The sequence below is a fragment of the Periplaneta americana genome, chromosome 6, assembly GCF_040183065.1.
Source record: "Periplaneta americana isolate PAMFEO1 chromosome 6, P.americana_PAMFEO1_priV1, whole genome shotgun sequence".
NCBI lineage: Eukaryota > Metazoa > Arthropoda > Insecta > Blattodea > Blattidae > Periplaneta > Periplaneta americana.
In genome coordinates, this window is record NC_091122.1 from 91,683,599 (window position 1) to 91,709,250 (window position 25,652).

Below are 25,652 nucleotides of genomic sequence, written 5' to 3' on the forward strand. Positions count from 1 at the left end.
TCTCATTCCCAATAAAATGAATACCGCAAATTCTTGCTGCAGGTGCTGGTTTCCAAGGTGAACCATTAGCACTTGAAATCAAGAATTAAATATCGATATGAATACATTTAAAAATAAGTATATTAATATTAATTGTTGCTAATATATATATATATATATATATATATATATATATATATATATATATGTAAAGAACTCAGTAATTATGTGCTTTTTGAAATTTAAATGATAAATTCCTGTTGTTAACTTAATGGTTATTTATAACCATAATACTATATACATTCTATTTTTTATATTAGGCCTAGTATATAATAATACTATGATTACAAGCAGTGTAGCCTTATTTACTTTCGTCTGCGTAGGCTACTGCATGGATCCACAATTAGCGTCGTTGCACTTCAGTTTTCTGTTTTGGGAATGAATAAAAACAATATCGGTTGGTGTGTTCCTATAAGCATTACTACACTCAAGAACACAGCAATTTGCATTACCTTTCCGCTTTTTAGGATCATCCATATTTCTAATCACTTAACCTGAGATGTTAAGTACATTCATACGCTTCAAGCACAACTCTATCGCTGCTGTCCCGCAGTTAGTAACAACAGTCGTCACCAGAGGAGCTTGCACGGTGCCTATAAGTGACGTTCTTCCACTCAGCAGTTGAACATTGTCTCGCTCTGACATACTCCTGCTGATGCGACTTACATAGTCACATTTCTTGGGAGTAAGAACTCACTGTTAATAAATTGTCACTTCGTGTAATATTTATTTCCATTGTTGTAACAGCGACATTTAAAATTTGAAAGTAATCTTAAAATAATTATTATGTGTAACAAGTACAACATGATACACACAAAATAAAGTACCGGTAAATAATGATAAATATATTTTTTGTTCAGAAAAATTCAGGAATGCGACACATCACCCGCATCCATGCACACTATACCCCTGGCAATATGTGAAAGTTAGCATTCTGGAAAGCAAATGGTTCAAAACTTCAAGTCAATGGCACATGAAACAGCCAACAAAAACAACAAACTTTAATATTTTTCATGTACAAAAGAGAACTACATTTTAAGACACTTATGTTCTGTCATATTGCCTGCTGTAATGCAGTGAAAAAATATGTATTGTACTGCAGATGAAAGATAAGATAAAGGTAGGTTGTGGTGGTGATGGTGGTGGTGGTGGTGGTGGTGGGATGTTAGTACGGTAATGGGGTATTGATAGTAGTGGTAGTAGTGTAGTTCCCTCCTCATGAAAACGAAGTTGGTGGTGATGACGACGAAGTTGATAGTATCACTGGATCTTGAAGATGGCCTTTGCGATGCTTCCTGTCTTGAGAGCTTGCAGTGCTTCCTTGTGTTGGTTCAATGTGAATGTTTTGATGCCCAGTCGCCCATAGTCCAGATACCTGCGACAGGAACAAGTATTAACATTGATGTTATGTGGCATTATTAAAAAGATGTTTTTAGCATTGTTCGCTGCAATCATTATCGTCTTTTTCCTGTGTTCGACTTTGAAGTTCTTGCATCACCCCTACATTCCTTATTCTTTAGATCTATAATTAAGAATCTGCTTCAAATGTCGTCTTATAACCATTCTTTGTACATAACCTCGCCAAGCAATGTCAATTTATGCACATGTGGGTCAGTGTAAATGAAACATCATGCAAGCCCTTGAAGATAGACGCGGTGAATATAGTTTAGGTTTGTACATTAGAACTAGTGTGGTAGTGAAGTTGCGAAGTAACAATGGCTTCAAGATATACAGAATGAACCGTAAGTAATGTCATTAATTTCAAGAGGTTGTTCTTTGAGATATTTGAAGCAAAAAGGTTTAATATAATTTTGTTCGTTTTTGCTTCCTTTTCGAGATAAAAAATGTTTTATATGAAACATTTTATGGTGTGTTTTGGAAAACCCTTGATTTAATTCCCAATATACTCAGTCAATTTAAGAGAGAGTAGTGTATTATGACAATAAATTGTAAAAAAAAAAAAAGAATTTTAGTTTTGTCCTTTAAATGTGCAGAAATTTGATCCGAACAAATGTAACATTGTAAAATTCCTTCGCAGAACGAAAAGGTGCATTTGTTCGGATCAAATTTCTGCACATATAAAGGATAAAACTAAAATTCTTTCAATAATTTATTATCATAATACACTGCTCCCTTAAATCGACTGAGCATAATGGGAATTAAATCAATGGCTTTCCCAATACATGCCATGAAATCTTTAATATAAAACAATTTTTATCTCGAAAAGGAAGCAAAAACCAGCAAAATTGTATTAAACTCTTTTGTTTAAAGTATCTCGAAGAATAACCTTTTAAAATTAATAACATTACTTACGATTCACCTTATATAAATAAAACTTACAACAAGTATAATCCTGAATGATATATGTTTTCACCAAATGAGCATGGAGATTATATGCAATGTATGAAATGCAGTAGTACATTATTTGTATAAAGGAAAATAATAATTAAACGACATTATAATGTGTTCTATGAGAAAAATTTAAAAAACCATTAATGTGTGGGTAGGTTGACTTTACAGTAATGCAGAATCGACTGGGCATATAAGTTTTATAAATTTTTTCGGTGAAACGAGCGTTGAGCGGATTCCACCGATTTTGGAATAGACACCGACGTACTTGAACTGCCAACATAGAAAACAAAAAATCACACTCAATCGCTTTCGCCTTCATCTTGACGGGATAATAAAAGCCTAAACTAACCTAACCTAACCTAAGTGCGTCGGTGTCTTCCAAAATCGGCGGAATCCGCTCAATGCTCGTTTAACCATTTTTTCTTAACACTTTCTAATAACTGAAAAATTAAATAAATAGTGAATAAACAAAATGGGGAACCATTTTCCTTCAGGACGTTTATATATATATATATATATATATATATATTCAATTTGATATTATTATTATTATTATTATTATTATTATTATTATTATTATTATTATTATTATTATTATTAATTGTTCGATACATTCTTTTAACACTTATAATCCCTGAATAACTTTATGATATCTTTACTGTGTTAACTTTTGAAATTTATCTGGCTGACTAGTTTCGTGCAGACCAGTCAGTTCATTCAGTTCATCTGATAATCACTAGTTCTAGAACATCACAGAATTTAAAAAAAAATAAATGACTGAAATATAGGCCTATGTAAAACTTTCATTATCAAAATATTGATTTATATTGTATTTGCAGATTCAGTGTTCAAAAAAATTTCAAGTTGACACACACATCGCTTCAGTTTCACATATGGCAAAGATGAAACGGAGGCAACTAACCAAAACACGATGCATACAATCATTTGTCACTGCACCATCTAAACAAGCACCAAATGCATTCTTTATGGATTTGTGTGATGCTTTTGTAGGAACAAATATTCCTTTCGAAAAGTTAGCAAATCCTGGATTAAAAGTATTTCTAGAGAAATACACAAAAAATAATGTCCCAAATCCATCGACCTTGCAAAAAAATTATCTATCGAGGTCATAGGCAAAGATAAGGAAAATTTAAACAATATATTATCTCATTTTTAATTTCTATTGTTATCTGAGAACAAGTATAATAATCTAATAGTAATAGTAATTTGTTCACCATAAAGATTTTTACAAATCATGGCTTCATCAATCTTATTTCTAGGTCTTAATCTAGTTTCTGATTATACCATAGGCATATTTATGAATTTGTAGCTTTGTTATTGCAGGACATCTACTGACATGATTTAAGAAGAATTGTATCTAAGATAGTATAAAAATAAAAATAATAATAATAATAATAATAATAATAATAAATATAAAAATTGGAGATTTATCCTTCGAAGAGGTGGAAAAATTCAAATATCTTGGAGCAACAGTAACAAATATAAATGACACTCGGGAGGAAATTAAACGCAGAATAAATATGGGAAATGCGTGTTATTATTCGGTTGAGAAGCTCTTATCATCCAATTGAAAAATGAGTTCTATTCAGTCAATACTTAACATAAACACAATAAAGCATGTTATAATAACATTTACACAGATTTTAAAAACAAACGTTTTCGCCAATTTTGATTGGCATCTTCAGGTCGTGTAGGTCGAATGGAACATGTTATAAAAAGTGAACACTTGGTATATGACGTTAAAAACCAAAGTTACAACTGTAATATCACTTAAAAACAGAGAATAGAATATAGCAAAAAGCCTCCACGATGTGTGTAGAATCACTGTGTTGAAAGAGGCGTGTGTGAACCAAGGAAACAGCAAAACTCTTCTGTCATTGCAGATACAGTTTTCAAGATACATTTGAAGATGCTACGAACAGGTCGGTCGTGTGGCCGTTATGGAGAGCAGGAAAAATCCTGTAAATTGTAAGGATAGAATGAAAGAATATTTAGAAGCATTTAAGTATTATTTAAATCTTCTAAAACAATACTTACAAAAAATAGAAGAACGTCTTGAAATCCATGACGACGGCGACACGACTGATCTTTATATTAAGTGGTAGCGTATGACGAAAACTGTATACGTTGCACGACTAGTGAATGAATGACCGTTACTTGCGTGTGATTTTAAACAGCGAGTTATTTGAATTTGGATATTGTTCGTTAAGGAGCGGGCTATCGTTATTATTAGAAAAGGTGGTAATATATAGTTCCTCCGCAGCATTCATATAATTATGATTGTTAATAGTCTTTAAGACCTGAAGGGCTTCTTCTATGCCAGTAAGTTTGTGATTAAGGGAAATGAGATGCGTGGCAAACTTTGATTTATTCCTATTGAATTTTAAGTCAGAGACGTGCTCTTTGTAACGCGTGCGAAAATTCCTTTTTGTTTGGCCAACGTATTTACTGGGACAGTTTTTACATTGTAACAGTGGCGTATACTGGTTAAAGGGTTTGGGCTACCACTGACCCTATTATTACACAAAATATATTTTAAAATCCCTATAATAAAATTCCTTACATATTTATGTGAATTCCAGACGTCTTGATTGGGACGAAAATACGTTGATGACATCGTCCTTGAAATTACAGTTGGGCCACTTGCAATGTTTCTGTATAAATGACTTTTCAATGGATATTAGTGCCAAGCCGGATAAACGTTCTTGTGTATGACTTGATCTACAGTAGGATTTTATTCTCTTCAATGCAGAAAATGTTCTTTCTACCGATGCTGACGTAGCTGGTATTGTCACAATTAATCAGTGGCGTATACTGGTTTAAGGGTCTGGGCTACCACTGACCCTATTATTACACAAAATATATTTTTAAAACCCTATAATAAAATTCCTTACCTATTTATATGTGAATTCCAGACGTCTTGACTGGGACGAAAATACTTTGATGACTTCGTCATTGAAATTTACAGTTGGGCCGCTTGCAAAGTTTCTGTAGAAATGACTTTTCAATTGACATCAGTGCCAAGCCGGATAAACGTTCTTGTGTATGAGTTGATCTACAGTAGGATTTTATTCTCTTCAACGCAGAAAATGTTCTTTCTACCGATGCTGACGTAGCTGGTATTGTCACAATTAATGTTGCCAATTTAAGGACTTCAGGAATAACTTGGTTCAGCTGGTTTTCATATATGGCAGATAATATTTCATGGATAGGTTTGTTCGAAAAATCAAAGACTTCTGCTGAATATATTACACTTAATTCATTTTTCAAACGTACTTGATCAAAGTGACAGTTATAGGACTGAAATAATTTGTTTAGCGCCTCATTCGGGAAGTTTTCTCTATAAGCAGAAAATTTTTGACAATCTAGAAGATGTGTGAACTGAAGCTTTCCATAATCAGAAAATCTGTCAGTAATTTCCATGTGCATACGATCTAGTATGCTGTAGTACAGCTGCCTATATTTCAATTCATCATCTCCTTTTCTTCGCTTTAATGGTGGTTCCATTGTATTGTCTGAAGAATTTTCATTTTCCATATTACTCCATATGGACGGAAACCCACTACATCTGAACTCGGATATAGTATGTTTTAACTTTGATACCTCTTGCAAGCAGTATGCTACGTCTAGACTTTTTGTTTGAAGAATATTGTAGAGCACATCTGTATGTGCGAACACTCTAGCATAGACTTCAAGAAGAAATATATTCTGAAACTGTGTGAAAAAATACAAATATCCTTGAGCCTGCACAATTACATCATCATCCCAGTTTTCTTCAGAGTCATTACAAATTATATTTTCAAAGAAAGCAGTCAGTTGTTCTCTGTATTCCTTTACTGTATTTACAAGCCGAGATGTAAAATTCAATCTAGTTGGTGCTACTTTTGGGAGTTTCTTTTTCATAAATTCCTTGAGTTTTTCTGATCTTTTAGGAGATGATGAGAAGAATGCAGCTAAACCCGACAGTGTTTTGAAAAAAATGCGGCATTCTGGAATGGATAAAGTAGTTTGTTGCAAAACTAAATCGAGAACATGGCTGTAACAATGGACAAATAGTGCTTGAGGATACTTTTCTTGAACTTTTGTTTTTAAGCCATTAATATTTCCCGCCATAACTGAAGCACCATCGTATGTCTGTGCAATTAACTTATTGCCGACATTGTATTCTGCTATAACACCTTCCACATGCTGAAACAAAGCAGCAGCAGTTTTGTCCGAATTGACATTTGTGAATCCTATAAACCGTTCTTGAACATTGGCAGTACTGTCGACGTATCTTAAAACAGTGGACAATTGACTCTGAGTAGAGCAGTCACTTGTTTCATCAACAACAATGGCCACAAAAGGTGCTTCTTCTATTTCAGATTTTATGTTCTTTATCATAACCCCACTTATAGCAAATATTAAGTCATTCTGAATTGCGGGAGAAGTACCACGGAATACTGTTGAACTCTCAAGATGATTGGCCAGTAAATGGTCAAATTCACTTAAGGAACTTAAATATTCAATATAATTTCCTCTATTCTCTGATTCCACACTCTTATTATGACCCCGAAAAGCCAATTCTTGTTTTCCTAGAAAGCAGTCTGCGTTAATAAGACGCAGTAAAATCTCCCGATTTTTTTTCACAAGAGCATTGTGTTGGTTGATGTGTAGAACTTTTTGCTTATCTAGCTGTAAATCAATTCTTGTCTTCCCAAAGTTTGCAAAGTTCATGCTACTATAAATATGAGCTTTTGATTTGTCGTGTTTTAGGACTGCCGTTCGAAGGGAGTTCATATTAGAAAACCCCTCTTTTGACCACACATTAGTTTTGCGGCTAAATAACAAACATGGCTAGCAAAATAGTTTAGACAGTTTAGAAGTACCACACAACCAATTCCACTTACCATATGATGTTGAAGTGAAATGGCGTGTGTACTCACGCTGTTTTTCTTTTACGTCCATGGACAAATTTAACTCAGGAGTTGGTCTTTCCATTTTCACAATTTCAACTTTCTCGTTGTATGTACGACGGTTGAAAGGCACTTTTAATAAACCTTTTATTACACAGTCATTTTCAACACAAACCTCTCCAGAAACTTGTTCTGCCATATTTTTCACAATATCACTTAATTGGGAAATTAAAAACTTAATAATTCACAATTAATATAACTCTTAGACACTCGAACAAATCACAAATTTAAAATACTGCACTGCAAGAACACAATCACATTAATGAGCTAGCGTACTAAGCATATTGTTGCTTCGCGCCTTCCAGGAAACCGATCACGAGAGCGGCAACTCACCCTCCTACAGTGCACGATGGAAACAGGAGGGAACGGGGGGACGGAGAGTTGTGCGACATGAGCGGAACGGTCTCAGGCTACCCTTCGCGGCAGCGATTTCTCCAGTGATGCCGCCTTGACAACTTGTTTATTTTCGAGAGCAGAGAGCGCATATAAATCTAACAATTACTTTAATTTTAATTACTGTGGTAAAACTAATACGGTAATACAAAATTATTACATTATGTTATATTATAAACTTTTTCTTTTGTAATTTCCTTGGGCTACCGCCGGTAGCTCCGGTAGTCCGCAAAATACGCCCCTGCAATTAATGTTGCCAATTTAAGGACTTCAGGAATAACTTGGTTCAGCTGGTTTTCATATATGGCAGATAATATTTCATGGATAGGTTTGTTCGATAAATCAAAGGCTTCTGCTGAATATATTACACTTAATTCATTTTTCAAACGTACTTGATCAAAGTGACAGTTATAGGACTGAAATAATTTGTTTAGTGCCTCATTCGGGAAGTTTTCTCTATAAGCAGAAAATTTTTGACAATCTAGAAGATGTGTGAACTGAAGCTTTCCATAATCAGAAAATCTGTCAGTAATTTCCATGTGCATACGATCTAGTATGCTGTAGTACAGCTGCCTGTATTTCAATTCATCATCTCCTTTTCTTCGCTTTAATGGTGGTTCCATTGTATTGTCTGAAGAATTTTCATTTTCCATATTACTCCATATGGACGGAAACCCACTACATCTGAACTCGGATATAGTATTCTTTTTGTTTTTAACTTTGATACCTCTTGCAAGTAGCATGCTATGTCTAGATTTTTTGTCTGAAGAATATTGTATAGCACATCTGTATGTGTGAACACTCTAGCATAGACTTCAGGAAGAAATATATTCTGAAACTGTGTGAAAAAATTCAAATATCCTTGAGCCTGCACATTTACAGCACCATCCCAGTTTTCTTCAGAGTCATTACAAATGATATTTTTAAAGAAAGCAGTCCGTTTTTCTCTGTATTCCTTTACTGTATTTACAAGCCGAGATGTAAAATTCAATCTAGTTGGTGCTACTTTTGGGAGTTTCTTGTTCATAAATTCTTTGAGTTTTCTGATCTTTTAGGAGATGATGAGAAAAATGCAGCTGAACCGACAATGTTTTGAAAAAAATGCGGCATTCTGGAATGGATGAAGTAGTTTGTTGCAAAACTAAATTGAGAACATGGCTGTAACAATGGACAAATAGTGCTTGAGGATACTTTTCTTGAACTTTTGTTTTTAAGCCAATAATATTTCCCGCCATAACTGAAGCACCATCGTATGTCTGTGCAATTAACTTATCGCCGACATTGTATTCTGCTATAACACCTTCCACATGCTGAAACAAAGCAGCAGCAGTTTTGTCCGAACTGACATTTGTGAATCCTATAAACCGTTCTTGAACATTGGCAGTACTGTCGACGTATCTTAAAACAGTGGACAATTGACTCTGATTAGAGCAGTAACTTGTTTCATCAACAACAATGGCCACAAAAGGTTTTATGTTCTTTATCATAACCCCACTTATAGCAAATATTAAGTCATTCTGAATTGCGAGAGAAGTACCACGAAATACTGTTGAACTCTCAAGATGATTAGCCAGTAAATGGTCAAATTCACTTAAGGAACTTAAATATTCAAAATGATTTCCTATATTGTCTGATTCCACACTCTCATTATGACCCCGAAAAGCCAATTCTTGTTTTCCTAGAAAGCAGACTGCGTAAATAAGATGCAGTAAAATCTCCCGATTTTTTTTTTTTTCACAAGAGCATTGTGTTGATTGATGTGTAGAGCTTTTCGCTTATCTAGCTGTAAATCAATTCTTGTCTTCCCAAAGTTTGCAAAGTTCATGCTACTACAAATATGAGCTTTTGATTTGTCGTATTCTAGGACTGCCGTTCGAAGGGAGTTCATATTAGAAAACCCCTCTTTTGACCACACATTAGTTTTGCGGCTAAATAACAAACATGGCCAGCAAAATAGTTTAGAAGTACCACACAACCAATTCCACTTACCATGCAGCTAAGGTAATTACTTACAGAGATCTAAAAGGCATTGACAACGACCAACTAACTTCTGACGCCTTACAAATGCCATGGCATACTATTTTTAATTTAATCACTGTTGACGAAAAAGTTGCCACCTTTAATGACATGATAATACAATTATTCGACAAACATGCACCTTTAAAGAAGAGACGAGTCACCCACCGACCCGCCCCATGGCTGAATGACAATATTCGTAATCTTATGACGTCACGTGACGCTGCTTTCCGGAAGTACAGAAACAACAAATCTGCCGAAAACTTTAACAACTACAAAAAACTTAGAAACAAAACCACACAAAGCATTAGGAATGCTAAACGCCGTCACGCTCTGAGTCTCGTCGACCCGTCCGTTCCCCTGCGGTGTCTTTGGAATAACTTACGTGATATGGGAGTAGGGAAGAAAGCATCAGAAGCTGAAGTTATAAACATACCACTTGATAAACTCAATGAATACCTTACCTCACCTCCCACTATACGACCTGAAAAACAGTCAAAACTAAATACAATTAATACTCTCCTAGCTAATCCTCCTCCTTCTCGCGAAAAATTTTTCTTCTCGCACATTACTGATTCTGAAGTAAGAAGGGCTCTTAAAAGCATTAAATCTAAAGCACAAGGCTCTGACAACATAAGCATAGTCTTTATCAATAAGTTAGTTGATATCGTGCTTCCTGTAATAACCCATATTTTCAATTCTTCAGTTATCACGTCTGTTTATCCGCAACTCTGGAAAACAGCTTTGGTACGCCCACTTCCTAAAGTAAATTCACCAACTTCTGCAAAAGACTATAGGCCAATCTCCATTCTTCCCGTTTTATCCAAAGCCCTGGAACGCATCATTCATAAGCAGTTGTTAGACTACCTAATAGAATTTAATCTTTTAGACCCTTTACAATCAGGATTCAGAAATGGCCATAGCACTTCTACTGCTTTGTTGAATGTTACTGAGGACATACGCGCAGCCATGGATAAACGACAGGCTACTGTACTAGTTTTATTGGACTATAGGAAAGCCTTTGATTCTGTTGACTTCGATCTACTATTGACTAAACTACAAACGCTACACCTTTCTGATAGTGTTATCACCTGGATGTACTCCTACCTTACTGGCCACCAGCAGCGTGTCATATCTAATAATCGTTTCTCATCCTGGCGTACTGTAGATACAGGAGTTCCTCAGGGATCAGTATTAGGCCCCTTGCTCTTCTCTATTTATATAAATGGAATTTCTAAATCATTTAAGCACTGCAGATATCAAATATATGCAGACGACGTTCAATTGTATATTTCAGCGCGTCCTGATGCACTAAATGATAGCATTAATAGTCTTAATGAAGATCTTGATTCCATCTCTTCCTGGTCTCAACAATTTGGGCTTAACCTAAACGCATGTAAATCACAGGCTATTCTGTTCGCGAACCGTAGATTAATTCCTGAAGTCAACGACCTGAATATTCCACCTGTGAAACTGGATAAAACAATCATCCCGTTTAGCTCTACCGTAAAAAATCTCGGAGTGCATTTCGAATCTAATCTTAGTTGGGATACGCATATTAAATATACATGTAAGAAGGCATTCTCTATTCTCCATTCACTAAAAAGATTGTATCATTATCCATCTAAATTAAAACAGACGCTGGTACAGACACTCATTCTACCTCACTTCGATTATTGCGACGTTTTGTTCAGTGATCTCAGGATTGATTCCGCCCAGAAACTACAGCGTGTTCATAACGCGTGCGTCCGCTTCATTTGTAATGTTCGATACTATGATCATATCTCACCTTCTTTCGAGAAGTTATCATGGCTTAGGTTACATGAGAGGAGAAATCTGCACTCACTTTCTCTCCTATATCGAATTATGCACACTTCATCCCCCTATTATTTCCACGTATTCACATTTTTTTTTTATGTTCTAGTGATATTTAACTTATTTTATATTTTTGTTCTCATATTTTCCGATAATGGTATATCTCTAATGTGATAAGTTGAGCTATATATAAACATAATTTTCCTTACTGTGTATACTTAAAAATATTGTATTCATTGTATGCTTTGTACTGCACTATTGTATTACTACTATTAGTATTATTATTGCTATTAGGCCTGTTATTATTATTATTTTATTTATTATTATTATTAATATTATTATTATCATTATTATTATCATTACTATTCTTATTTATTATTATTATTATTATTATTATTATTATTATCAATAATTCTTATTTTTTTATACTTTGTAGGCCTCATTTATTTTTGACCTGCTGTTCACATTTTATTATGCTTTTTTCTTTCTTTCTGTATGTTATATATTATGTCTGATTTCTTCTTACTTGTTGTTTACATTTTATTATTATTATCTTATTCAGTTTTGTGTGTACTTTGTAAATTTGTAGTGTTTCTATAACGCAGTTTTTACTCCTGGTTGAGTGTTAGAGAAGGCCGTATGGCCTTAACTCTGCCAGGTTAAATAAATCATTATTATTATTATTATTATTATTATTATTATTATTATTATTATTATTATTATTATTATTATTATTATATGATGTTGAAGTGAAATGGCGTGTGTACTCACGCTGTTTTTCTTTTACGTCCATGGACAAATTTAACTCAGGAGTTGGTCTTTCCATTTTCACAATTTCAACTTTCTCGTTGTTATGTACGACGGTTGAAAGGCACTTTTAATAAACCTTCTATTACACAGTCATTTTCAACACAAACCTCTCCAGAAACTTTTTCTGCCATATTTTTCACAATATCACTTAATTGGGAAATTAAAAACTTAATAATTCACAATTAATATAACTCTTAGACACTCGAACAAATCACAGATTTAAAATACTGCACTGCAAGAACACAATCACATTCATTTGCTAGCGTACTAAGCATATAGCTGCTTCGCGCCTGCGAAGAAACCGATCACGAGAGCGGCAACTCGCCCGCCTACAGTGCACGATGGAAACAGTAGGGAGCGGGGGGGACGGGCAGTTGTGCGAAGGACAGCGTGAGCGAAACGGTCACAGGCTACCTCACGTAGCAAGCGGTTTCTCCAGCGATGCCGCCTTGACAACTTGTTTCTTTTCGAGAGCAGAGAGCGCATATAAATCTAACAATTACTTTAATTTTAATTACTATGGTAAAACTAATAATACAAAATTATTACATTATGTTATATTATAAACTTTTTCTTTTGTAATTTCCTTGGCCTACCGCCGGTAGCCCTGGTAGTCCGCAAAATACGCCCCTGCATTGTAATAGATAGATACCGCTATTGGCAAATTTATTGTAATTTTGAATTGACTGAATAGAACTCATTTTTCAATTAACATTGAACTTAACGGAACCTATGCCTTTGAAATTTCTTATCATCCAGTCTGCTGTCCAAAAATCTGAAAGTTAGAATTTATAAAACAGTTATATTACCGGTTCTTCTGTATGGTTGTGAAACTTGGACTCTCACTCTGAGAGAGCAACATAGGTTAAGGGTGTTTGAAAATAAGGTGCTTAGGAAAATATTTGGGGCTAAGCGGGATGAAGTTACAGGAGAATGGAGAAAGTTACACAACGCAGAACTGCACGCATTGTATTCTTCACCTGACATAATTAGGAACATTAAATCCAGACGTTTGAGATGGGCAGGGCATGTAGCACGTATGGGCGAATCCAGAAATGCATTTAGAGTGTTAGTTGGGAGACCGGAGGGAAAAAGACCTTTAGGGAGGCCGAGACGTAGATGGGAGGATAATATTAAAATGGATTTGAGGGAGGTGGGATATGATGATAGAGACTGGATTAATCTTGCACAGGATAGGGACCGATGGCGGGCTTACGTGAGGGCGGCAATGAACCTTCGAGTTCCTTAAAAGCCATTTGTAAGTAAGTAAGTAAATAATAATAATACCAACAACAATAATAATAATAATAATAATAATAATAATAATAATAATAATACCGGTAATAGAAATGTTCTTAACAGCAATAACGACCTATATGCCTTCACAATTACACATTAGTAGGCACTTTCATGCAAGGTCGAAACACATAAATTCCTCTACAGTATATGACATTTGATGCAGCAGCAACCTGTTGACTATGCTTTTAAACTTCTTTTGCCTTATACATGTTTATGCCTCTATGTAAAATACTTTTAAGACTTGTGGTAATTCTATGAGTGGACAGATGATATGACGTGATATTCTTGTTTGATACAAGTGGTAGTCTGAATTCAATTTGAATTTTGCATTGTTTTTATGAATGAAAGACACTGATGAATGAAAGTACCGGTAATTTAAGGACTAAAACTATTTCAGTAGATAGTTTAAATAATAAATCTGTACAATTCATCATCATCATCATCATCATCATCATCATCATCATCATCATCATCATCATCAATGGCACAACAGCCCTTTATGGGCCCTGGCTTTCTTCAGAAGTTTTCGCCATTCCTCCCTATCCAATGCCAAACTTCTCCAATTTCTAATACCCAAAGTCTTGATGTCATCCATCACACAGTTTTCCCATCTCAATCTCGGTCTCCCAACCCTCCTTCTTTCCATCGGAATAAATTTAAAAACTCTCTTCGCAACTCTATCATCTTGCATTCTCACAACATGCCCGGCCCAATCCAATCTTCTTATTTTTATGAATTTAACAATCTCCGGCTCATTATATAATCTGTACAGTTTGAAATTATATCTTCTTCTCCATATTCCATTTTCTCTAACTAGTCCAAAGATTTTCCTAAGAATCTTTCTTTCAAATGTACATAATAATGTCGCATCTGACTTCGGCAATGGCCAAGTCTCAGATGCGTAAATCTGTACAATTGCTAGTCTAAATAATAAAACTGTATAATTGCTGCAGGTTTTAGATGAAATTCGAGAGGAACTACGAAAACTCGGAGATATGGACTTTTGTAGGTTAAACGACAGATTCCATGGGTCGATATGTAGCAAATTTAATTGTTGGAAAGTTGTGTGAGGAGGGAACTGACCATCCTCATCTTGTACAGTGCGAATTTTTGGAAAAAACTAATCATTCCACAATTGCAAATTTCTTTCACAATGGATTATGTAAGTAGTTGTACTAATGAAATAATGATTTAGCGCATGCACGCACACACACACACACACACAAACACAAAACACACACACATAAAAAATTGTTTCAAGTTTAGAAATCAAATCATGTTGGTATATTTTCTGTCCACATTATAGGAACTTTGTGACCAGATAACCTAAATAAGAGGAGAGTTCTCTTGTTGCTAAGCGATGCTGTCCCTTTTATGGTAAAGGTTGGGAAAGGAATAAAGATATTTTATCTAAACTTGAAGCATGTTACCTGCCTTGCCCATGCACTGCACCGTGTTGCGGAAACAGTTCGCTCAAAATATGACAGTGTAAATGCATTGATATTGTCCATAAAGAATGTAAAGAAACGTATAGATAATATAGAATACATTTTCCTTCTTTCAAATTTCTGAATAGAATTAATTATATTTACATAAACATTACCTTTTATTAAAGATCTTCTTGAAAGCACCTGTTCGTGTTACTGCATACAGAGAATGCCTATCAGATCTAGCTTTGCCACCACAGCCTATATTAACGAGGCGGGATACCTGGCTAAATGCTGCAATGTTTTACTGTGACAATTTTGATGCAGTCAAATCGGTAAAAAATATCAGTCTTTAGATACGTGATATTGTTATATATGCAAGTATATATTATTTAATGTTACCAGGTAATTAATTTACATAATTTCCAACTTTAGGTTGTTGAAACTTTTGCCATCGAGGATGCAGTTTGCATTAAAGATGTTGAAGCTGCATTTAAGCATAAGAATATCCAGCATGACTTAATTTACATTAAGACAAACTTTTCAAAATTGTCTACCACAACAACAAAGTTGGAGACTCTTGAGCAACCTCTCGTCGATTCCCTTGGAATTGTCCTCAGTTCACAAAGTGCAGTCGTAGAGAACGGTTGTGTAGTAAGCAGCATATACAAGTAGGTTAGCATGTGAAGAAAGTGATGCAGGGCAGTGTTGCAGATGTTCAAAAGGTGAAAATGCTATAGTGTCTGATAGAATCAACATATTTATGGCCACGGCTGTTTTATCAATTCTACTGATTATTGGAAATGTGGAGTTAAACCCTGGTCCTGGAGATACAGAAGGAAGAGTCTACAGTGATGAAGTGTTTCAAAGAGAATGGATAAACTACATGAAAGAAACGAGAGAAGACAGACAAAAGGCAAGTGTTCTACTAAACAAGTAGCAAATGATATAGATACATTAGTAAACAGATACACTGAAGTGGAAAAGAAGTTAAAGGAGGTTATCCAAGAGCAGGTGGTGTTAAAATCGATAGTTAAAAAATGGGAAAATGATAGTAGAATTAATAACATTGTAATTTACGGTGTTGAAGAGTGCAATCATAATGAAAAAGGAATTGATACTGGTTTCGTAGTGTTAGAATTATTAACTAATTATTTCAGTCTAAACTTGGACATAAGTGCGATAAATAATGCGTATAGAGTCGGTAACGGAAAAAAAAGACCAATTATTGTAAAATTGAACAGTTACTTTATCAAAGAGCACATCATTGCCAATACGCGTCAACTCAAAGGCATAAATATCTACATGGAAAATGACTTTGCAAAAAGAAATTAGAGAGAAATTAATTCCATAAAAGAAGCTCGAGGTAAAGGATTTAGGGCAACTTTAGTAAAAATTAAAATGAAGATAAACGGAAACATAGTTAAGGTAGAGTCCTTAAATAATCAAAACATTGAGGATTTATTCAGTTGCTGTAACAAGAACAGAAATAAGGAAATTGAGACTTGTGGAAATAGAGCATCATCTCCACCACACGTAAACAGAAGAAGTGCATCATGAAACAGGAAGTCTAGAAGCGTAGAGAGGACTGATAAGAAAAGTAACTAACTCATCAAGTGGGCAGAAGCAATCAGAAATAACTAATAGAAGAATTGATGAGCTTACAGGAGTAAATGATATAAGATCATACCTAAGTAAACTAGAGAACACTGTTTTCACAGATCCCTTTAGAACAAAGAAGAGTGAAGAAGGAAAACCTAGTATGGAAGAAGATGCTGGAACCAGTGAAGATGCTGTTTGGGGAGCTGGGGCACAGACTGAGAGAATGACCAGTGAGGGTAGTCCGAGGCGTGTGAGTGAAAATACAAGAAGAAGCGATGGTGGATCAACCGGCAAGGTCAGCGCAAGTGAAGATCAGTTAATAAGAATGCCACAGGCCGTTGGTAGTCCTGGGTGCTCGAGAGGAAGTGCTACAAGATGGAGGAGCTGTGTGATACCGACCGATGAAGTAGAAGCAGGTGACGAACAGTTAATAAGAGGTAAAATGACAAATAGAAACTGTAACAGAAATAAAGTAAATTCAATCAAGGATACAGATACTGAATGAAACTACATACTAAGAGATAGGCATCAACAAAGATTCAATTTTCCTAAAATTAGAAAAACTAATTATTAACTAAATAAGATAAGAAGACAGTTTTTGAAAATAGATAGAATAATGTCAAGGTTTTAAAATAATAATAAAAAAATATTGAAAATAGAGAATTAATGAAGTTATTAATGTATTCCGATAGCTGTATTAATTAGTAAAGGTTCGGAAGATAATTTGACTTTATAAATTGGTTAACTACTATATTTTTAATTCAATAAGAATGCATTTATAATAAATTTATTAGTCATCATAATAGCAATGAATCGAAAATGAGTGCATGCGATACAATGATGAAACTAAATTGAGGATGATTATGTAAGCAACTTGTCAAGTTTGTGTTCAAACAGGTATGTGGTAGTCTTCATAGAAGTTAACGCAAACGATTCTGCTGACAAGAAAATATTTCAAGAGTAAAGATTAACCTACATATGGAATGTACTGATTCAGCTATTTCAGGCTCATGACTTACAGTATGTCGACATCTGCTCACCTATTTGAAATAATAAGTTATTATGGAAAATAAGACCTAAAAATTAAACATAAATACTGGATAAATAGAGCATCAGGAAAGATTGATGTACACTTGTTTATTGTAGAGTTAAAACTTAAAAAGTATTGAAAATATTTATGGCAGTAAATTGTGAAAAGGAGCAGATAAATAAGGTTTAAAGTCTTAATGGTTATCACGATTGATTTAAACATGCACTAAAACCAGACGTAAGTGCAAGTTTGAACCAATAAATTATTGAGATTTGCGATAAATTAAGTAGTTTAGGAAATTGTATATTAATTATGCATAACTACTTTTGTATATAGATCTTTTTGTTAAATTATTAAGTTTTGTACTTTTGTGAACTAATATCAATAAATCTATCACTATCACTATCCTTTGGAATTGTTGAAGACATTCAAAAGTCTTTACGATCTGCCTATGGGGATATGGGTACATCAGCTAAAGACAAACTGGACAAAGTCATCAGTGGAAATCCCGACTATGAATTTGTGTGTTCAGTAAAGAAACTTATTTGTGGTGAAAATGTTCAAGACACAGAATTTGGTCTCACTCTGTCTCAAATTTCATCATTTAAATTTGCACCTGTGACTTCATGTGACGTAGAAAGGTCATTTTCTGAGTACAAAAACATTTTGACCGATAAATGCATGAACTTGACTGCTGAAAGTTAGTAAGTAGTACAGAGTGCCATTCGAAAATAAAATGTAAGTTTTAATTTTGATAGTGCATATTTTCAGTGTTTTTGCCTTCATTGTGCATATTTGACCAATTGATAGTGCATGATGCCTGCATATTTTACGATTTGATAGTGTATGAAAATCCTGTCTCTAATAATAATAATATATTTTAGCATTGAATCAAAATATGTATTCTCAAATTAAATTCTGTATCATAATTTCTTAGTCTAAAAGCCATTGTAGCTTCCAGTACAGTCCATTTTAACTTCATTTCATTTGCTTGTGATATACAGAGCATTCCCTCGCATTCTGTGCAGACGTCCAGCAGCAATCCATTTAATGTGACAGCAATCGTAACAGCCCATTGACATATCACGATAAACTCGATTTGAAACGTGTTGCTGATCTCTGACCTTGACTTTCACTATATAGGTAGTGTGTGTGCAGTAGATCGCAAAAAGATGCACTAGATGCACTATCACTTTTACTTCTTAACTTTGCCCTAGAACATGCCATTAGGAAAGTTCAGGATAACAGAGAGGGCTTGGAATTGAATGGATTACATCAGCTTCTTGTCTATGCGGATGACGTGAATATGTTAGGAGAAAATCCAGAAATGATTAGGGAAAACACGGGAATTTTACTTGAAGCAAGTAAAGCGATAGGTTTGGAAGTAAATCCCAAAAAGACAAAGTATATGATTATGTCTCGTGACCAGAATATCGTACGAAATGGAAATATAAAAATTGAAGATTTATCCTTCACAGAGGTAGAAAAATTCAAATATCTTGGAGCAACAGTAACAAATATAAATAACACTCAGGAGGAAATTAACGCAGAATAAATATGGGAAATGCGTGTTATTATTCGGTTGAGAAGCTTTTGTCATCTAGTGTGCTGTCAAAAAATCTGAAAGTTAGAATTTATAAAACAGTTATATTACCAGTTGTTCTGTATGGTTATGAAACTTGGACTCTCACTTTGAGAGAGGAACAGAGATTAAGAGTGTTTGAGAATAAGGTTCTTAGGAAAATATTTGGGGCTAAGAGGAATGAAGTTACAGGAAAATGGAGGAAGTTACACAATGAAGAACTGCACGCATTATATTCTTCATCTGACATAATTAGTAACATTAAATACAAACATTTGAGATGGGCAGGGCATGTAGCACGTATGGGTGAATCCAGAAATGCATATAGAGTGTTAGCTGGGAGATCGGAGGGAAAAAGACCTTTGGGGAGGCCAGGACTTAGATGGGAGGATAATATTAAAATGGATTTGAGGTAGTTGGGATATGATGATAGAGACTGGATTAATCTTGCTTAGGATAGCGATCGATGGTGGGCTTATGTTAGGGCAGCAATGAACCTGCGGGTTGCTTAAAAGCCATTTGTATGTAAGTATGCAGTAGATCAGTTGATTGGAGTTATGCAACAACAGACCAACAAGGAATTTTGTAAAAATGAGATTTTTGTGTCATCTGCAGGCAAATAAGCCATCTTAAAAATTATCTGAACACATGGTCTCTTATTTTGCACTCTCAATGTTTAGTTTTATTTCTTTTTTCACTTGCTTTTTCTCCATTTTGTATTCTGTGACCACAGACCAACACATGCTGTAGTTTGTTATTATCACATTTATACCACATTCATTATAATGGTAAAAAATGCCCTTTCTGTTATTGAAATTATTTTCTACCATGCTCAGATTCAGTTGGATTTGAACAAAACTGATTCTATTAATTATAATTAAATTCAACTAAATACGTCAATATGTCTAAAAAGTGATTTGTTGGTTAGTCTATTGTTACATAACTCTGTCCAATTGTCTGTAAGGCCGAAGCAACAATCGTATTTTAAGCTTACATTCGAACTGCTGTGTTAAAGTACTGCTACTTAAAAATATGATTTTATTAGCTTTGTCTACCATCAACAGTAATAAGCCTAATTCTGAGTATAAAAGCTATTTTACCTTGAGCCCATGGCATCAATCCATCCCAGTGCTTTGGGGAAGCTGAATGGGTTGATATTGACTGCGTAAATGGTTACTTCCTTCATGTACAATTGGAACGGGCGAACGCTGAAATCCAAACTTAAGTTACAACTCTGTGATGAATGGCCTTACCGGTACAGGTACTTATATTGCACTAAGGAGTCCAAAGGCAGCTCTATTATAAGCGAACAACGTTGCTGTCTATGGTTCTACACCAGTTAGGATAACAGTACTGTAAAAGTTATGTGTACTACGTGTTTTCCTTATATGAAGGGATATTTTATGTAGCTAAGGTACATAAATTGTCCGTTCTGAAAATAAACGAAACAAGAACATTTGTTAAAAAAAATATAATTTGTTGTAATTTCCATGACAATATTTCATCTGTAATGGGAAAGACTCATTAAGAATTTTATTACTGTTTTGTAAACAATAAGAAATTACCTACTTAGGCAAACTGATAATAATCTAATTCTCATACAAACTGGGAATATCAAATACTGGTACTTATGAATTGCAGTAGATACTAGTAATAAATTTGTTTAAAAGCATCCTAATATATTGGATTTGATTGCAGGACGTTAATGGTAATACTTAGGCCACTCATATGAGTCCAGCAGCTTCCCAATGACATGAAAATTATTCAAGTCATCCAAGACTGTGATGAACTTGAGAATGCTCGAAATCGAAGTGCTACTGATGATGATGAGTCATGCCAAAAATTTCGCAGTACGTCGTATGTAGAATAATTAAGAGCTGTATTACGATGTCTTGTTACAGAGATCTTTAAAAAAATCCCAATTCAAATTGTTAAAACTTACCCAAAGTTCATTTTGTGCCAGAAAAAGTTATTATCATTTGCTGTTTTGTTTCATACGGTCTAGGTTCAGAATTGGATCATAGACAAGATATATTTTATTTAAACAAACTTCCTCCCAATGGGGATAGTTCCATAGAACTCAGAATACTCACAGAATTTGGTACAGGATCATTGATACAATAAAATTACAATTTTGTTTGGAAAAGTAGAGATATGGTACCAAAAGAAAAATACATTTAAGAAATATGATGGATGTGATGACTTAATATTTGACAAGATTTTTTAAGAACTGTAACTACAATTTTGTCCATTAGTGAGTTGGGTAATTCAATTTGTTTCCGAAAAGTTTCAAAAAAATTTGAAATAACACTCGAGACCCAATTAAAATCTATCACTTCCAGATGTTGAAGATGGTATTTTTCTTTGAAGTAATTAATTGTTGGCTCATAGATATTTTTCTTCTCAATATGAACTTCTTCAGGTTGCTGTCTCCTTGTTTTCATTGTAACGATTGGGTCAGTAATGAAGCCCTTTTTGGTGGTCTTCAAATATACCAAAATATCAAAGCATCTTGTAGAACCATTCGTTGCTAAGCAGTGTATTTCTTCTTCTACTTCCCAGGATTTGTTTTCAAGGCAGTGGTGATTAATGATCTTACACGATGATGTCTAGAATTTCTGAGTAAAGCACCTTGATCACATTGCCCTTGGACGTGAGCAAGTGTTTCATTCTCTGGGGAGCCATCCAAGGACTGACCAGGACCGACTAATTTTCAAACATGTCATCCATTCAGAAGTAAATAATCCTGATTTATTAGCTATCCATTTATTGGCTTTGGGGGGACTTTACTATATAATTCAACGCCTTTAACCTTGGCAGGCAACGATGTCCAAAGTTCATAGTTTTACAATTTTATAATTATTTTATTATACTCGTATTTTATGTTTGCAATTTAATTAGCTTCCAAGTAAGGTTTTGCTCAAGCTCGTACGTACCTCATTTTAGCTTCTGGAGATGTAATGCCAAATATACACAGCTTTCCACCATGCTTGAGAAGATCAAGGGACTCCTCCATGGCCGGAGCATAGCCACTGCAGTCTACAATGAGGTCGAAGCCGTATTCAGTATCTTGTGCCTTGCGAGCCTTCAGTTCAGTGGGTGTGATGATGTCGAAGCCAGTTTCTGTAATGAAACAATTAAATCTAACTCATTTCATATTCTGTGAATGAAATAAGAGTTGCAGACCACATAAGGAATAAACATGGTACAGTACTGTAGAATTTTCACGCAGATGCCTGGGTTCAAATTCTAAAAATATCAAACTGGAATCCATGGTGAATAAACTGGATGACATGGCACATTTTTCCCCAGTCATTGTCTCGACTCATGGTATGTATTGCTGAAGAAAGTAAGGGAACAAGTCTTTCCACCATTCACTAAAATCATCAAAGTAAAGGTAGCCTAAATACAATTGAGTGAGCTCTTTTACATGTCTTTTACATGTCTCTTCCTTATCTGATATACTTGTATGCATTTTTTAGTGACTCGATGGGAGCTATTCTAAATATCATGAAATATACTCCAACTTCCTATGCACAAATTACAATCTCTATACAGAAAATATTAAATAAACTAAATCTTCAAAAAGAAATAGTATTCCAATGGATACCTAGTCATTGCGGCATTAGTGGAAATGAGATTGTTGATAATATTGCCAAACAGGCAACATCTCTGGGGCCCAAATTGCAAATAACTTCTTTAACCTGCGCATATTCTGCAGTTAATTCTCATTTAACAAATTTATGGGTCGAATTATGGCTTTCTTCTGATAAAGGCAAAGTTCTTCAAAACATACAAAAGAAACCTAATGATTTACAAATGTTCCGCAACATTCCCAGACACATACAAAGTTTCTTAGCAAGAACCAGGACGGGCCATATTATCACTCAGAAGTATCTTCATCGCTTTAATCTCGTTGACTCTAGTAGTTGTTGCTGGTGCAACAATAACGAAGAAGATTTGGAACATATCCTCTTAAACTGCCCTGTCACAAACATCCATAGAACTAATCTAAAATCTGCAATCCCTGTAACCTTGGACAATTCTCTCCAATATATACTGAATATACCTCATCTTTGGAATGTGGCTGCTGAAATATTCAACTAGCATCGTGCTTTTTACCCATAATTTATAAGAAGAGGAAATTCATAGTGAAACATAGTGGAACACATGTTGTCAGCAAATAGCTGGATACACTACGAAGATAGATAGATTACTCTAAATATTATTATAGTAAACGGCCTTTTAATAATTACAGTATATCCACCACAAATTTCTTTCCACTACAATCAATGGGAACTAAACCCACACTCCTGAACAGAAAACATTTCATTACCAGTATCCCTTGCATACCTAAGTTTTTCATGAGTTTCCTGCGTGCCTCCTGCGGCTCACTGACTGTCACTCTGCGATGTCCCTGAAGGTGCAATACACTGGCCCACAGGTTCCCGATGATCCCTGCTCCGAGTATCAGGATTTTAGAACCGACAGCAATTGGACAGATGCGATCCCATCCATGGGACACACAAGACAAGGGCTCTGTAAGAGCAGCTGAAAGCAAATAGACAAGATCACTGAGCTAGATTTCATCATACTTTCATGCAATAAAGAATAAATGCAAGAAATACTTATTTTAGAATTTTATTCTTATGCAGTAAACTGGTACAGAGACATATACTATCACACAATTTGCATTCAGTAGAAACATAGTAGAGTGAGAGCATCTTTTTATGTGAACTGTGCACTTTGTTATCTTAGTGGCAGTACCATAACTTTTTATTTATTTATTTATTTATTTATTTATTTATTTATTTATTTATTTATTTATTTATTTATTTATTTATTTGTTTCTTTATTTGTTTATTTATTTATTTATTTATTTATTTATTTATTTATTTATTTATTTATTTATTTATTTATTTATTTATTTATTTATTTATCTCATTCATTTATTTCATTCATTTATTTCATTCATTCATTCATTTGCTAATAATCGTAACATAAAATATAATATAAAGAGAAAAACTTTAGCTCGCCCCTGAAAGAGTAGAACTCGTGCTCAGGGGCGGATTCCTGAATTGAATTTAAGAAATATATAATACAATTTGTCTTACGTCTACTACGCAATAAGAATATATAAATTTAAATTTACAATTTTTCAATTTTTATAAAATCCATACATAACTTTTTAAATTTAAATACTAGAACTGTTGTAATTGACAAGATTAGGATATTTAAATATAAATTAGTTATATATTCTTGGGCCTAAATTACTATCGGTACTATGATTAAATACTGTAACACTGTTGCATTTTGGTTCAAACAATCTTAAAGAATTTGGGGAGAGAAGTCAATAATTGTGTGGCCAAAACTTATTCAAGTTGGGTCTCCCACCACTGAAATTGCTATAGAGTGGACTATTGCTGGCTGATATTCAGTTTTAGTACTGGTACTTAATAGTGTACCATTAATTTTAGAGCTGATTTTACCAGACAAATATAGACAAAAATGAACTAGTTGAAGCCAAATTTGAGGGAATATTTAGCAAATTGAAATATTACCATTGTTAGTTTAAGAGAAATGTAAAGAAATTATCAAGAGAAAACTGTGAATTAAATATAACAATAATAAAATTAAAGTAACGAGTGAATTGGGGTGATAATGTTCTGACATAAGTTTCATATATCAACATTTGTACGGATTGCGGATGAGAGTAAAGGAAGTGCATAGGTTAACTTTGTGTAGACACTGGCTCATCAGTCACTTGCTAGTGACCTGGTAATATTAATCAACCTTTAATTCCGGAATTGGTTTACTGGTATATATTTATAGCAATTTGTTTCATCTAATTTATTTTAATGTTTTTACTGCGAGTTAAGTAAGTTTCAAAGTTTATGTAGTACATTTTCACATACAATGTCTACTTGCTTTGTAATTTATGTCCTACGAATTAAGACTTTCAAATTAAATTGATAGCAATTTTTTTTGTATATGATTTTAATTTCTTAAAAATGATTAATTAATTCGTTGTTAACTGCAGTAAATGATATGATACTTTTTTTGGTTTTTGCACCATGTTACAGATGTAGAAATATCAATGTTTCGGAGATATTTATTCGCTTGATCATCAGAGAAGGCAAGAAAAGGAAAATTTGTTGAATCCTGGGACTGAATAACTTTGGGCAACTGAGTCAACAGACAACTCCCCTTTCTCGCCTTCATCTGTAGTACGTAGAAGTAAAGTAAAGGTAACCCCTTCACATCCCATGAACACACTTGGGGGGGGGGGGGGCATGGAGGTAGAGTCCTAT

General features: G+C 34.3%; 1 protein-coding gene across 2 annotated transcripts in view; it reads right to left on the bottom strand.

Annotated features, from left to right (window-relative positions):
* Positions 1–1,015: 1,015 nt before the first annotated feature.
* The window catches only part of LOC138701494 (uncharacterized), a 42,298-nt gene continuing 17,661 nt past the window's right edge, over positions 1,016–25,652 (bottom strand). For both annotated transcript variants that reach the window (XM_069828412.1, XM_069828413.1), the window contains 4 exons: positions 23,695–23,892; positions 22,278–22,464; positions 20,442–20,549; positions 1,016–1,414 (listed from right to left, as the gene is read on the bottom strand). In XM_069828412.1, coding sequence (XP_069684513.1) covers positions 1,300–1,414; positions 20,442–20,549; positions 22,278–22,464; positions 23,695–23,892 — 608 coding nt within the window. In that variant the 3' untranslated portion in view covers positions 1,016–1,299. The remainder of the gene's footprint in view (positions 1,415–20,441; positions 20,550–22,277; positions 22,465–23,694; positions 23,893–25,652) is intronic.